Here is a 17,007-nt window from a genome sequence, read left to right on the forward strand (position 1 = left end):
AAATTCAAAGGAATTTCCCACGGAAATTCAAAGGAATTTCCAAAGGAAATTTGGAGGAATTTCCCAAGAAAATTAGGAGAAATTTCCCAATTAAATTCGGAGGAATTTCCCAAGGAAACTCAGAAGAAATTGCCCAACGTAAATCGGAGGAATTTCGCAAGGAAAATCGAAGGAATTTCCCAAGAAAATTCAAAGGAATTTCCCAAGGAAATTCGAAGGAATTTCCCAAGGAAATTCGAAGGAATTTCCCAAGGAAATTCGAAGGAATTTCCCAAGGAAATTCGAAGGAATTTCCCAAGGAAATTCGAAGGAATTTCCCAAGGAAATTCGAAGGAATTTCCCAAGGAAATTCGAAGCAATTTCCCAAGAAAATTCAGAAGAATTTTCCAAAAAAATTCAAAAGAATTTTCCAAGAAAAACACAAGAGTTTTCCAAGAAAATTTTAAAGAATTTTCCACGAAAATTTAAAAGAATTTCCCAAGGAAATTCGAAAGAATTTCCCAAAGAAGTTTGAAAGATTTTCCTAAGGAAAGAATTTCCCAAGGAAATTTGTTATTTGACCTAAAAATCAAATTCCTCCCCAAAGATATCGGCATATCATTCTCATGTTTTCCAGCACTTGTTTATAGCACAATATTTATAGACCATAATTTCAAAGGTTCAATATTTTTGCTTTCCGTGCGCTATCACCATAACTCTTCATCTGGGTAACATCCCCTACTGGTAAGCGGCAACTTCATTTTAATAATTTTCCACTTCCCCAACAAGACTTCCTGTGTGCCGCTCACCGGGCCAGTCACCAATCATCCGATCTTGTCGGTTCCCTTTAGGAAAACCATTTCCCGTCGAATTTCCCCACCGATGATGATGGAGTAGCTGAGGATGGGGATGATTCCCGGCAAACAGTTGTCGGAATATTTATTGAACAGATCCGGATGCCGGTACAGGTGGATTGCAATTTGGCAACACTGAAGGATAGAGTGACATGAAGTTTGAATAGAATTTCTGATATAATGACAATCTACTCTTTTGCGATTTAGTTGATTAAAAAATGCATTGTTGTCAACTGTAGCAATGCAATAAAAACAATTATGGTTAACAGATCAACCAGTTTATTATGGGTTGCAAAAATCCAGAAAATACTGTACTGACCACAACCGAAGAGAGTTATGATGATGATGATGTAGCGAGCAATATTCAAATTCGGTTTTTTGGTTTTCAACACGAGAAAGCATTACTGGCTTGTAGTACACCACACACACCCGACGAGCTGGGTGATGACATGCGATTTATCAGACCATTCAGAAGCAACCTTCCCTATATGTAAAAGGGAATATTGATTGTGTAGAAACGTCTGTAGTTGGCAGGTGATATTGATAATCTTTATATTGATATTAGACTTACTTTCCTTTTTTAAGAAGGAGGGTGGAGCAAACGGTATGGAAATTCGTAATATATTAACAAGGCAAGTAGAGTGGAAAACTGAAAATGATAATCATTTATCACCGATGGGGACGACTAGAGCACTCTTCAGAAGAAATTTAAGTTATTGTACCTCAGACAAGAATTATAACTTTTAAAACCGTTTCTTACTCATCTTTGGATAGAAAAGTCCATTAGCACTATATGTGAATAAATTTTATGTCTCTCGAAAGTCATTACTCGATCAGTTTTTTTCGTGAAAACATTTCATCTCAGAACCCCTCACCTTTTCAGCGTAATAACGCGAAGCCCGGTCCTTCCTATATACACCCCCACTGACAACGCTGACTGCAAGAATGCTGAACCTGACGCCGGAAATAACCCCCTTATCTTTCGCTTTTCCTTACACCCAAGCTTCAATAACTATGTACCGGAATGTGTCGCGCCCTAAACGAATCTGAAAGGACTGTCAAGATTTATTATGGAACTTTGACAAGCGCCGGCGACATGTTTCTTTCCTAATATTATGGCTTCGACGCAATCTCACCATTAGGTGGCTGAAGTGAGAATTGTACATCCGCCACTTTAGCTGATGAATATCTTAAGAGTGGGAGGCGTTAGCAACACTGAGGGCACGTCGACCATTGATCATATTTACGCCCAGACTGTTGTTGGCAAAAGGGGCGCGTGTCTCGCCACACGACTTGGGCCTCAGCCAGCGCCACTCTCGCGTTGGGATAGTGTCCTTCGTGGAAGCGATATACCTTTTTGACCATCTGCCTTCCCGACTTGTGTGTGCGTGCGTGTCAGTCCCGCTGTCCGGCTGTAGGGAAATCTAGCAGGGTCATCCCACCGGCAGTGTGGAGGGTAGAGGAAGATACAACACGAAACTAGACACAAGGGAAAGCGAACAACTACCCAAATAACGAAATGTTTTGTTTACGCCACGCTGAAGAGATCATCTGCGCAAGATGTTTACCACGGCTTAGAGTGCTGTCTGAAAATCCTCAAACACATGTCGCTGTCTCGGCATTAGATCTTCGCAGTCAGTGATTCGATATGGTGCACATGTTTTCAACTACCTCTAAAAATAAATGAGGCTAACTCTATCAAATTGACTTAGCTTGGCTGTTGTAGGCGCTTGCCCAACCCAAGCGAGTTCAAAAGTGGTTGAACTCCCTCCCGAAGATTACGGAAAATTAAGCGAACTGTTACACATTAATCCATACCGCGCTCCTCGATTCCCTTCGCAACCGATAAATAAAAACCATCGCCAAGAAGGGGAAAACCTGGGAAGTCCATACGGTCTTCTTGTGCGTCTGTGCGCTGCTTATGTGGATCTGCTTGATCAACCAAGCATGAAGTTCATAAATATAAAAATTTTAATTAAACAAAATTATGTGTCCGCCGAGCGGATTCGACCGTGAGAGAGGACGGGATCTTCGTCGGTTGCGGCGGGCTCGGTGCGGAGCAATAAGTTGTACGCACCTTCACCCAACGTTCTTGAAAAATGTTGCTTCCTAGAAAACGTTTTGTAAAAAAAAAGTGGCGAAACGTGACAACCGAGTAATGCAGTTTGCCACGTGACGGCGTTCCTGTTGTAAGCCTAAATGGGGTACAGGACAGCGCAGATGATAAAGGGAATGCTATGCCGCCCCCATTTGGGTGAAACATTGAACGCGAAATGCCAGCCATTTAATGATTATTATTTTATTACCGCGGTTGCCCCTTGATTAATGTTTTTGTTGATCTTGGACTCGTTCGTGACGGGCTTCTGATGACTCATAGCTTCAAGAAATTCTTTTTTCAGTTTGTGAGAAAATAATTCTCCATGGCTTTTATTGAAGCCTTCTATCACAATAAAAAATCACTACCATAGTCGGGGGTGATAATGGGTCTGGAGGGTGAGAATGGGTCAGCGCCCTCAACGATAGTCAACTTCGGAATTTTCACGATTTTTTTTTTCAAAATTTCCTAAAGATTTTCTCGGGAAATTCTTCGAAATTTCCTTGGGAAGTTCTTAGTAATTCTGTCGGGAAATTCCGAAGCATTTCCCGAAGAAATGCCGAAGAATTTTCCGAGGAAATTCCGAAGAATTTCCTCGAAGCATTTTCCGAGGAAATTCTGAAGAATACGAAATTAGAAATTAGAATTCTTGTAGAATTCTAAACGAATTCTTGTAAAATTCGAAACGAATTCTTGTAGAATTCTAAACGATTTCTGGTAGAATTCGGAACGATTTCTTGTAGAATTCGGAACGATTTCTTGTAGAATTTGAAACGAATTCTTGTAGAATTCGAAACGAATTCTTGTAGAATTCGAAACGAATTCTTGTAGAATTCGAAACGAATTCTTGTAGAATTCGAAACGAATTCTTGTGAAATTCGAAACGAATTCTTGTAGAATTCGAAACGAATTCTTGTAGAATTCGAAACGAATTCTTGTAGAATTCGAAACGAATTCTTGTAGAATTCGAAACGAATTCTTGTAGAATTCGAAACGAATTCTTGAAGAATTCGAAACGAATTCTTGTAGAATTCGAAACGAATTCTTGTAGAATTCGAAACGAATTCTTGTAGAATTCGAAACGAATTCTTGTAGAATTCGAAACGAATTCTTGTAGAATTCGAAACGAATTCTTGTAGAATTCGAAACGAATTCTTGTAGAATTCGATACGAATTCTTGTAGAATTCGATACGAATTCTTGTAGAATTCGAAACGAATTCTTGTAGAATTCGAAACGAATTCTTGTAGAATTCGAAACGAATTCTTGTAGAATTCGAAACGAATTCTTGTAGAATTCGAAACGAATTCTTGTAGAATTCGAAACGAATTCTTGTAGAATTCGAAACTAAATTCCAATGAATTTCCCAAGGAAATTCCGAAGAATTTCCCAAGGAAATGCCGAAGAATTTCCCAAGGAAATTCCGAAATATTTTCCAAGGAAATTCCGAAATATTTCCCAAGGAAATTCCGAAATATTTCCCAAGGAAATTCCGAAGAATTTCCCAAGGAAATTCCGAACAATTTCCCAAGGAAATTCCGCACAATTTCCTAAGGAAATTTCGCACAATTTCCTAAGGAAATTCCGAAGAATTTCCCAAGGAAATTCCGAACAATTTCCCAAAAAAATTCCAAAGAATTTCCCAAGGAAATTCCAAAGAATTTCCAAAGGAAATTCCAAAGAATTTCTCAAAGAAATTCCGAAGAATTTCCCAAGGAAATTGGAGAATTTCCCAAGGAAATTAAGAAGAATTTCCCAAGGAAATTCCGAAGAATTTCCCAAGGAAATTCCGAAGAATTTCCCAAGAAAATTCCGAAGAATTTCCCAAGGAAATTCCAAAGAATTTCCCAAGAAAATTCCAAAGAATTTCCCAAGAAAATTCCAAAATTTTCACAAGAAAATTGCGAAGAAATTCCCAAGGAAATTCCGAAGAATCTGTCCTAGGAAATTCCGAAGAATTTCCCGAGGAACTTCAGAAGAATTTCCCAAGGAACTTCAGAAGAATTTCCCAAGGAAATTCAGAAGAATTTCCCAAGGACATTCCGAAAAATTTCTCAAGGAAATTCCGAAGAATTTCCCAAGGTAAAACAGAAGAATTTCCCAAGAAATTCGAAGAATTTCCCAAGGAAAGTCCGAAGAATTTCCCAAGGAAAGTCCGAAGAATTTCCCAAGGAAATTCCGAAGAATTTCCCAAGGAAATTCCGAAGAATTTCCCAAGGAAATTCCGAAGAATTTCCCAAGGAAATTCCGAAGAATTTCCCAAGGAAATTCCAAAGAATTTCCCAAGAAAATTCCAAAGAATTTCCCGAGGAAATTCCGAAGAATTTCTCAAGGAAATTCCGAAGAATTTTCCAAGGAAATTCCGAAGAATTTCCCAAGGGAATTCCGAAGAATTTCCCAAGGAAATTCCGAAGAATTTCCCAAGGAAATTCCAAAGAACTTCCCAAGGAAATTCAGAAGAATTTCCCAAGCAAATTCCGAAGAATTTCCCAAGGAATTTCTAAGAAATTTCCCAAAGAAATTCTGAAGAATTTCCCATGGAAATTTCGAAGAATTTCCCAAGTAAATTCCGAATAATTTCCCAAAAAAATTCGAAAGAATTTCCCAAGGAAATTCGGAAGAAATTCAAAAGGAAATTCGGAAGAAATTCTCAAGGAAATCCGGAAGAATTTCCCTAGGAAATTCGGAAAAATTTCCCAAGGAAATTCCGAAAAATTTCTCAAGGAAATTCCGAAGAATTTCCCAAATAAATTCCCAAGAAAGTTCCCGAATAATTTTCCAAGGAAATTTTGGAGAGTGTTCGATTAATTCCCTTAGGAAATTCCATCGATTTTCAATAGATTTCTCGCTTAACTTCCCAAAAGGACCTAAGTAACATTTTTTCATGATTTAATTTGAGTACTGCAATCAAAAGCTTTCATGTTGGTCTGTTGATTGCAATATTCAAATTAATTCATGAAAAAAATGTTACTTAGATCCTTTTGAAAAGTTAAGCGTGATTTTTTTTTCCAGTGCGCTTATGGAGATGCAGACTAATCCTCGGTCTCTTATAGCAATAAGTATCGAACTAATTTTCCTCCCCCTATCCTAATTGACTGTGAGGACGTGGCCGGCATCGTTATTGGTCTTGAATTAAAGAAACTCCGAATCGGAATTTCCTCGGGAAATTCTTCGGATTGCGGTCATATTTTTATTAAAAACTACCTTGGCGGTACAATCTTAATAATTAATAATCATTCAAAATATTCGGTTTGCAGCTGCCATTGTGATTGCAATTGAAATGAAAAGATGGACAAATAGTTTTTTTAATACAAACCAATACTCGCCAGACCATTTTACCTGCTTGAGTGACCTCAAATCACGCCGGACTCACATAGCTTCGTAAATTCTCCTGCTTTCCGACGCTATTTTCAGTACGAACAGATGTCTCTTTTTTCATGCGAAGCCAACTGTTGATCAGTTGCTGCAGACAGCGATAGATGAAGAAACACCACATTCCCATTCAAAGCAAAGCCAGAACCTGATTCTTTCTTAGCTCCATAATTGCATTCATGTATCAGTTTTCATTTTTTTATGCTATTACTTGCGCTCTTCCCTACCTTCGGCCCTTCGCTTTCCTTTTGCGATGAGTTTGAACCCAATATAACTTTGGTAGTATGGTGTGGTAGAAGAAAGACATCCTTTCAGCGAGAAACATCTGCCCCTGTTTTTTTTTCGTTCCCATCTCGTTCTCAGATCATGGCCATCAAGTTTTAATCGTCCCTTTTTGCCTCCGTTCTCCGTTCTCGTCCGTAGCTTTCCACAAAAGATCGATCGTCCGGCGCAGATTTACTCGACACATCACCACCACCCCGGCAGCAGTGGTGGCAACGGCAGTATCCTGACCAGTGGTGCCATCAGCAGCAGCAATGCGAGCAGCCTCTGCGGGGGATCGACCGGTGGTAGCAGCGGGGCTGTGGCCACTGCCACCGGTGGCTACGTCTACCTGCCGCAGACCACGACCCAAACCCAGCACCAGCATTACGTGTCCCCGCAGCAGCTTGCCTACCACCATCATCACCAGCAGCCGCCGCCCAACAGTTACCACAGCCATCAGCTGGCCGGCCACCAGACGATCACCACCCCGACGCTGCACAAGAAGGGCTCGATCCGCAGCAACGGCGAGGTGCTCAAGCGGACGCGCGTTCAGAATGCGTAAGTACCTTTCTAGTGTGCAGAGTTTCGCTTTTCTCTCCGACCCGCATATTTAGAAGTCACCCGCAGTCAATGTTTTGTTTACTCAACCCTGAAGTCGGAGGTGACATAACTTGCCTTTTCCAAGACGACGCGTCGACCGACACCTGCCATCGCCGTCTTATAGTCAGGCCAATAATCTAATTGACAGAGCCAAGTCAACCGCAAGAATCGATACCTCGTGCCTCGTGCAAGACGCAGACAAACCGAACCCAGCAACGCCGAGGTGGTAATGTTTCATATTATGTAGATAATTATTGCTCATTTCGCCACTTTCTTGCTTGTCTGTCCGTCTGGGTTGGCCCCTCATGTGTGTTTAAAATGTGAAACATGCCATTCGACATCAAAGTTGGGCGAGATGTCGGAGCGAAGTAATTTATTATTATGGTGGAAAGCAACTCTAATTGGATTAGTTTCTGAATGTGATTGCGTCTAATTTTAGATGTCACGTAGTTTACGTTGTTAAAATTCAAATGTTACCGTTTTCAAAATTTGAGTGTCTCCGGATTCTACGTACTTGGAATTAGCATTCTGGTAATTGTTAAAGGAAGGGATATGAATCAGATAATTTATAGTGAGGTAACACTAAGGTGTTTTTCTTATGACAATTATCATCACTGAAGCTATCCTTTGGACTTGTGGAGCAGTTTTTTCATCCCGAATTCATATTCCCTGATAACCACAATCTTCTACAACAAACGTGAATCGAACAATTCAAACCAACAGACGCGTGGGCACCAAAACTTAAAACGAAATGAATAGCGTTTTCTTTGTGTGACTTGTTCGCACCCTTATCAGTACGTTCTCCTCACCCCAATTGGCGAATCGCAATCGAGCACCTTTTCGAGGTCACATTTCACGATCTGTGTTGAACGTTTGCGATGAATCAACAAGGGGCTTATTTTTCCCATTAGCCGAGAGACCGGCGACTCTTCGTCCTAATTAGGCGCAATTCATCTGCTAATGCACTGTTATCAATGGGAATCTCAAACCGACTGACCGCCTTTTGGAGATCAAAACAAATCGTTTTTGTTTAGATTCAAAAACATTATGGAAATGAGAGGGGCAGCATTTGTTGACTGACGGGAGTGCAGCGCTTCGAGCCAGCTTTCGTAAGCATACAGACTTCGTGTTTTATTCTCCCGTGTGCCTGCCAGCGTCACCATTTGTGTAAACAAGTGCGCGGCTCCACACGCTCCATAGGTAGATGTTTCTGACGGTAGACTGACTGATAACGGGCGAGAATCGGGCTCCGTATGTGTTATTGCTTGGCTCTAGTCTAGGGTCTGGTCAGAGATGTTCCCGCAGGCCTGTTTGATGTTATTCGAATTGGTACCATCGATGAGCAAATTGCGATTCGACCGTAACTGATAACAGACTTGTTTCGCGAATTTGTCGAAACCTTGGACGAAGTCAGTTGAATCTCTACTTTGAATCGAACAGCATACAATCGCACTTAGCGACCGTCCCAGAGCTGCCATTCATTTGGAAGTGAAGTACAACGTCTTTAATGCTGAGAAAACTGTGATAATTGCCCCGGTAGATAATTGAAAGAAGTGCAGAGCAGATGGTTATTTGTGCTCCGGTTAATTGAAGGTAATTGAAAGTAAACTTCCAACGTTGTTGTTGGTTACCCAACTCGTGGGACGTTCGCTGGTCCACACACATCCGACGTGCGGCTGATCTTGTTTCGCACCAACATAACCGACAATTACTGCGGGGGCGTAATATGTGGCCCCACTTGAGACGCCGCAAACAATGGATCAAGTGTCACATTCTGATGCCGACTGCAGGGTTACCCAATGCTTAATTTCCATAGATTTGCGATTACCCAGCTGCCATAGGTCTCATGGGACAAATATTTTCGACAGATCACCGCCGAGATGTGAATGGAATAGCAAAAACTGATCCCCGAAGAGATTTCTGATCTAGAGCGATAACATCTTTTCCGTGTTGTTCGCCGCCATTCGATGCTGACACAACATGCCGCGTATTCCCACGGTGTTGTCCAACTCGGTAAAATTTATTGGCCTACCCTAAATAATAATGTGTGTAGGACCGAATGTGCTAAGTGTTCTGGCTTCGTTGGACAGCCTGTGCCAAGCCAAGACAGCTTAATCAAATCCAGAGCCCTTCCACCGTGTCATTAACCTATGCGATATACAACCCGGAATAACCATCTCACTGAGTCCAACCGAGTGCCACTTGGATTCAGCTCGGAGGTGAAAAATTAATCTCATAGGTTTTTCCACCCACTCGGCACCACGCGCCCGTTCATACGTTGCGTTGCTTGTGGTGGATGCTTCTCGAACGAAACTACTGCCAGCCACTACCAGCGCTGTTAGTTCTCCGTTTCATCTTGTTGTCGTCGTCGTCATCGAGCGACGGTAGCAGCTGAGCTGTCCAATGACTCGACGAGAACGGAGGATGTTTTAGTTTACAGAACATGCTGCTGGCTGGAGTAACTTTTTATCTTCCTCAAACACAGCGTGAGTAGTGGCGGGGTGCGTGTGTGTACTGTGCAGAAGACGAACGGCCGTAGTGGTTTTGAGGATGAACTGAGATTTTATGAAGTGATCTATTAGACGCTGCTTCACGGTACGGATTGCCACCGGAACGAAGGGCTGAAGTGATGTAAACATAAAAACAAGAAGGCACCGTCAGTGAAGATGAGTTTGCACTTCAATTTATTGACTCTTGTTGAATGATTTGAAGAACCAATTCAACTACATATTGGTAAGGGAAGGTAAACTCTTTAATTGGTTTCATTTTTAAGATTTGTTAAACAAAATCAGGAAATTCAAATTCTACAAGAATTCGTTTCGAATTCTACAAGAATTCGTTTCGAATTCTACAAGAATTCGTTTCGAATTCTACAAGAATTCGTTTCGAGTTCTACAAGAATTCGTTTCGAGTTCTACAAGAATTCGTTTCGAGTTCTACAAGAATTCGTCTCGAGTTCTACAAGAATTCGTTTCGAATTCTACAAGAATTCGTTTCGAATTCTACAAGAATTCGTTTCGAATTCTACAAGAATTCGTTTCGAGTTCTACAAGAATTCGTCTCGAGTTCTACAAAAATAAGTCTCGAGTTCTACAAGAATTCGTTTCGAATTCTACAAGAATTCGGTTCGAATTCTACAAGAATTCGGTTCGAATTCTACAAGAATTCGGTTCGAATTCTACAAGAATTCGTTTCGAATTCTACAAGAATTCGTTTCGAATTCTACAAGAATTCGTTTCGAATTCTACAAGAATTCGTTTCGAATTCTACAAGAATTCGTTTCAAATTCTACAAGAATTCGTTTCGAATTCTACAAGAATTCGTTTCGAATTCTACAAGAATTCGTTTCGAATTCTACAAGAATTCGTTTCGAATTCTACAAGAAATCGTTTCGAATTCTACAAGAATTCCTTTCGAATTCTACAAGAATTCGTTTCGAATTCTACAAGAATTCGTTTCGAATTCTACAAGAATTCGTGTCGAATTTGTACAAGAATTCATTTTGAATTCTACAGAAAATCGATTCGAATTCTACAAGAATTCGTTTTGAATTCTACAAGAATTCGTTTCGAATTCTACAAGAATTCGTGTCGAATTTGTACAAGAATTCGTTTCGAATTCTTCAAGAATTCGTCACGAATTTTACAAGAATTCGTCTCGAATTCTACAAGAATTCGTTTCGAAAAAAAAATCAACAAGAATTTGTTTCGAATTCTACAAGAATTCGTTTCGAATTCTTCAAGCATTCGTTTCGAATTGTTCAAGAATTCGTTTCGAATTGTTCAAGAATTCGTTTCGAATTCTACAAGAATTCGTTTCGAATTCTACAAGAGTTCGTTTCGAATTCTACAAGAGTTCGTTTCGAATTCTACAAGAATTCGTTTCGAATTTTACAAGAATTAGATTAGAATTCTACAAGAATTCGTTTAGAATTCTACAAGAATTCGTTTAGAATTCTACAAGAATTCGTTTAGAATTCTACAAGAATTCTTTTAAAATTCTAAAAGAATTCGTTTAAAATTCTACAAGAATTCGTTTAGAATTCTACTAGAATTCGTTTAGAATTCTACTAGAATTCGTTTAGAATTCTACAAGAATTCGTGTCGAATTCTACAAGAATTCGTGTCGAATTCTACAAGAATTCGTGTCGAATTCTACAAGAATTCGTGTCGAATTCTACAAGAATTCGTGTCGAAATCTACAAGAATTCGTGTCGAATTCTACAAGAATTCGTGTCGAATTCTACAAGAATTCGTGTCGAATTCTACAAGAATTCGTGTCGAATTCTACAAGAATTCGTGTCGAATTCTACAAGAATTCGTGTCGAATTCTACAAGAATTCGTGTCGAATACTACAAGAATTCGTGTCGAATTCTACAAGAATTCGTGTCGAATTCTACAAGAATTCGTCTCGAATTCTACAAGAATTCGTCTCGAATTCTACAAGAATTCGTCTCGAATTCTACAAGAATTCGTGTCGAATTCTACAAGAATTCGTGTCGAATTCTACAAGAATTCGTGTCGAATTCTACAAAAATTCGTTTTGAATTCTACAGTGAACTCTCCCTTACTCGATATTGAAGGGACCATCGAGTTAGGGAGGTATCGAGATAGGGTTTTTTTTTAGAACTTCTCAAACCTTTACATTGTATGTACAAAAATGTGTGTATGTAAATGTTAGTAGTTGATTTGCGTTATAAAACCTTATTACTGTATATTCTGTCCCATTACTTATGGGACGCGCCGATTGACTGTTTTTGTATTTCTCGTACATCCATTGTACATCCTATGTATTTGCTCCATAAACAAACTTTTCATGGAGGCCTAAAGACAAATAGTGCTGCATACCAATTAACTCATTTAAACGAATTGAGGTGATGTTTGTGTGTGTGTATGTATGTGTGTGTACAAAAAAAGTTTTACCAACTTTTTGGGCACTTATCCTTAATCGATTTGCTTGCAACAAGTTACATTCAACGGATAATCATGTCTCATCATTTCCTACCAAAAAAAATATCATGAATCGGACTATTGGCTTTCAATTGTGGCCAAAATATTGTTTTTATAATGCATGAGAAGGGCATTATTATGGCTAAATAGATTAATCAGGTGTTTATTTTATGGTTTGCCTAGAACCGTGTATTGTGGCGTCAAATTGTTGATTTAGTGTTATCTGTTTATATGTAAACTAAATGAATAAATGTTTTGCTGAACCAAAAGTTCAGGCACCGTCAGTATGGTCAATATGCATTTTCAGCTGAGCTATGAAAAATCCGTAATGTAATGTAATGTAATGTACTGGACTGGAAACATATAAGCTTAGACTCAAACGAAATGATAATGAAAATTACATACAAATATTACATCTGATTGTCAATTCGGTTTATTGTGTATTTTCAAAATTAAATTGAAAAAAATAATACATTGAATAGTGATTCAATAGCTATATCGACCTTTCAAGAAGTGCTCAAGTGCAAAGAATTGTTCAAATAGCTTCGGCGGTACGTTCTCAGTGGATTGAAGAATTTCGGACAGGTTGTTGATATTGGTTTTTACGCTTTCTGGCGTAATATCAAATGGAACTCTGTCACAAACAGCCATGACCTTCACCTCCGCATCATTCTCATCAACTTCTGCTTCTGTGATGCTATCCAGAATATCGTTATCGGTCATCAGCTCATAACAAATCACGTTTTGGTCTACTTCGCAATATTCAATGAATGATGGTGAGATTTCAAAGTCCGGGGAAATGTCTGCAGCTGCTCTTTCCTGGCGTAATAATTCAGCCAAAGGCAAATCGTCCTCGCCTTCTAAGGAAAACCCCGCTTTTCTAAAACAATGTAAAATCGTTTCTGATTTTACATCATTAGTCCACGCTTTGGATATAATGTTGATGGCATCCAAAACCGTTATTTCCGATATACCCTGAAACAAACAAATAACTATCAAATCTGTTTGAAGTAAGTTCAACGGATTTACCGAACAATCTTCCATTTCTTTCAGCCGTAGTTTTACCAGCTCATGGCGGTAATAAAGTTTGAGATTTTTGATTATCCCCAAATCCAATGGCTGTAGAACTGAAGTGGCATTCGGAGGAAAAAACTGCAGATTTATGGCTTTCAATTTTGGTTGCAATGATTTCGGGTGAGCAGTGCAATTGTCCACCAGAAACAATACTTTGCGTCTCTCTTCTGTGAATTTTTTATCCAAAGATAAAATCCACTTTTCAAAGAGTACTGACGTCATCCAAGCCTTAGTATTGCTCTCGTAAGTTACTGGTAGCGATTTCACGTTTTTAAAGCATCTTGGCTTACGACTTTTTCCAATAACAAGCAACGGAAGCTTCTCGGTTCCGTTCATGTTAGTTGCGCACATGACCGTCAACCGCTGTTTTGAATATTTCCCTCCATGGCAAGTTTCCGAGCGGAACACAAACGACTTTTCCGGTAAACATTTGAAAAAGAGGCCTGTTTCATCGGCGTTGAAAATATCATTTGGCTCATATTCGTTAATTAAACCGGGAAGTACATTTGACATCCAATCGCTTGTCATGTTCAAATCAACACTAGCACTCTCGCCGCATAGCTTACGGAATGACAAGCGCTGACGTTTGCAGAACTTACTAAGCCATCCAGCACTTCCTTTGAAATTTGCTAATCCAAGTTTAACAGCAAATTCGCAAGCTTTTGCTCGAATAATAGATCCGGATAACGGTATGTTATTTTCCCTGGCTTGACGAACGAATAGCTCCATTGCCACTTCAAGCTTATCGTTACCTACTAACCTCATACGTTTCTTATGGAGATTTCCGGCATTTTCGGCTTTTACCCTCCAATTTTCCTTGTTCTTGTAGATGGTTGACACAGTACTTTGCGGTAAATCATACTCCTTGGCCACATCCTTCACCTTCCGACCGAAGACTTCAATTTGCTCGATGATTTTCAACCGCACGGCAATTGTAAGAGTTCGTACAACTCGTTTTTCCGTATTCACGATAATATCCATAACTGATTCCCGATTTCAACTGATACAATTGAGAAATGGTTGCATGAAAATGACATTTACATGTAACCACGGTGTACTGAAGCAGGTACGCTCGTCAGAAAATCACAACAGAAAATTTGGTTACCGCCATTCATTGGAGCATAATGATCCGATACTCCGGGGCGTCCTTTCATTGTCACGTGCACGCAGCGTTGAAAAGACGCTACGTGGGCATCGAGCCAAAAGTAGGAATGTTGAAACCTCAGGGCTTAGCTTGAGCAAAGATAGTTTGACGTCACATATTTACATTCAAACTGAATGTTTACATACGTTTTAGGCCTACCTTGTCTTATTGTATGCCATGAAAGTGAACTTCTTCTGACAACATCGAGTTAGCGAGGAGAAAATGCATAGGGAAATAACTTCGACTTAGAGAATATCGAGTAAGGGAGATATCGACTTACGGAGAGAACGCAACATACTAGATTGAAGGGACTTTGAATCTCATCGAGTAAGGGAAAATATCGAGTTACAGAACATCGAGTAAGGGAGAGTTCACTGTACAAGAATTCGTGTCGAATTCTACAAGAATTCGTGTCGAATTCTACATGAATTCGTGTCGAATTCTACAAGAATTCGTGTCGAATTTTACAAGAATTCGTTTCTAATGCTACAAGAATTTCGAATTCCGCAAGAATTTGTTTCGAATTCTACAAGAATTCGTTTCGAATTCTACAAGAATTCGTTTCGAATTCTACAAGAATTCGTTTCGAATTCCACAAGAATTCGTTTCGAATTCTACAAGAATTCGTTTCGAATTCTACAAGAATTCGTTTCGAATTCTACAAGAATTCGTTTCGAATTCTACAAGAATTCGTTTCGAATTCTACAAGAATTCGTTTCGAATTCTACAAGAATTCGTTTCGAATTCTACAAGAATTCGTTTCGAATTCTACAAGAATTCGTTTCGAGTTCTACAAGAATTCGTTTCGAATTCTACAAGAATTCGTTTCGAATTCTACAAGAATTCGTTTCGAATTCTACAAGAATTCGTTTCGAATTCTACAAGAATTCGTTTCGAATTCTACAAGAATTCGTTTCGAATTCTACAAGAATTCGTGTCGAATTTGTACAAGAATTCATTTCGAATTCTACAAAAAATCGTTTCGAATTCTACAAGAATTCGTTTTGAATTCTACAAGAATTCGTTTCGAATTCTACAAGAATTCGTTTCGAATTCTACAAGAATTCGTTTCGAATTCTTCAAGAATTCGTCACGAATTTTACAAGAATTCGTCTCGAATTCTACAAGAATTCGTTTCGAATTCTACAAGAATTCGTGTCGAATTTGTACAAGAATTCGTTTCAAATTCTTCAAGAATTCGTTTCGAATTCTTCAAGAATTCGTCACGAATTTTGTAGAATTCGTCTCGGATTCTACAAGAATTCGTTTCGAATTCTACAAGAATTCGTTTCGAATTCTACAAGAATTCGTTTCGAATTCTACAAGAATTCGTTTCGAATTCTACAAGAATTCGTTTCGAATTCTACAAGAATTCGTTTCGAATTCTACAAGAATTCGTTTCGAATTCTACAAGAATTCGTTTCGAATTCTACAAGAATTCGTTTCGAATTCTACAAGAATTCGTTTCGAATTCTACAAGAATTCGTTTCGAATTCTACAAGAATTCCTTTCGAATTCTACAAGAATTCGTTTCGAATTCTACAAGAATTCGTTTCGAATTCTACAAGAATTCGTCTCGAGTTCTACAAGAATTCGTGTTGAATTTGTACAAGAATTCATTTTGAATTCTACAAAAAATCGATTCGAATTCTACAAAAATTCGTTTTGAATTCTACAAGAATTCGTTTCGAATTCTACAAGAATTCGTGTCGAATTTGTACAAGAATTCGTTTCGAATTCTTGAAGAATTCGTCACGAATTTTACAAGAATTCGTCTCGAATTCTACAAGAATTCGTTTCGAAAAAAAAATCAACAAGAATTTGTTTCGAATTCTACAAGAATTCGTTTCGAATTCTTCAAGAATTCATTTCGAATTCTTCAAGTATTCGTCTCGAATTGTTCAAGAATTCGTTTCGAATTCTACAAGAATTTGTTTCAAATTCTACAAGAATTCGTTTCGAATTCTACAAGAATTCGTTTCGAATTCTACAAGAATTAGATTAGAATTCTACAAGAATTCGTTTAGAATTCTACAAGAATTCGTGTCGAATTCTACAAGAATTCGTTTAGAATTCTACAAGAATTCGTGTCGAATTCTACAAGAATTCGTGTCGAATTCTACAAGAATTCGTGTCGAATTCTACAAGAATTCGTGTCGAATTCTACAAGAATTCGTGTCGAATTCTACAAGAATTCGTGTCGAATTCTACAAGAATTCGTGTCGAATTCTACAAGAATTCGTGTCGAATTCTACAAGAATTCGTCTCGAATTTTACAAGAATTCGTGTCGAATTCTACAAGAATTCGTGTCGAATTCTACAAGAATTCGTGTCGAATTCTACAGAATTCGTGTCGAATTCTACAAGAATTCGTGTCGAATTCTACAAGAATTCGTGTCGAATTCTACAAGAATTCGTGTCGAATTCTACAAGAATTCGTGTCGAATTCTACAAGAATTCGTGTCGAATTCTACAAGAATTCGTGTCGAATTCTACAAGAATTCGCGTCGAATTCTACAAGAATTCGTGTCGAATTCTACAAGAATTCGTGTCGAATTCTACATGAATTCGTGTCGAATTCTATATGAATTCGTGTCGAATTCTACAAGAATTCGTGTCGAATTTTACAAGAATTCGTGTCGAATTCTACAAGAATTCGTTTCTAATTCTACAAGA

The 17,007-nt window shown here is 38.7% G+C and overlaps 1 protein-coding gene across 5 annotated transcripts in view; it reads left to right on the top strand.

The window, feature by feature from the left end:
- The window catches only part of LOC134225991 (IQ motif and SEC7 domain-containing protein 1), a 466,609-nt gene that overhangs the window by 424,403 nt on the left and 25,199 nt on the right, over nt 1-17,007 (top strand). For all 5 annotated transcript variants that reach the window (XM_062706475.1, XM_062706474.1, XM_062706479.1 and 2 more), the window contains one exon: nt 6,723-7,121. In XM_062706475.1, the coding sequence (XP_062562459.1) occupies nt 6,723-7,121 (399 nt within the window). The remainder of the gene's footprint in view (nt 1-6,722; nt 7,122-17,007) is intronic.

This window comes from Armigeres subalbatus, chromosome 3, assembly GCF_024139115.2.
Source record: "Armigeres subalbatus isolate Guangzhou_Male chromosome 3, GZ_Asu_2, whole genome shotgun sequence".
NCBI classification, from domain to species: domain Eukaryota; kingdom Metazoa; phylum Arthropoda; class Insecta; order Diptera; family Culicidae; genus Armigeres; species Armigeres subalbatus.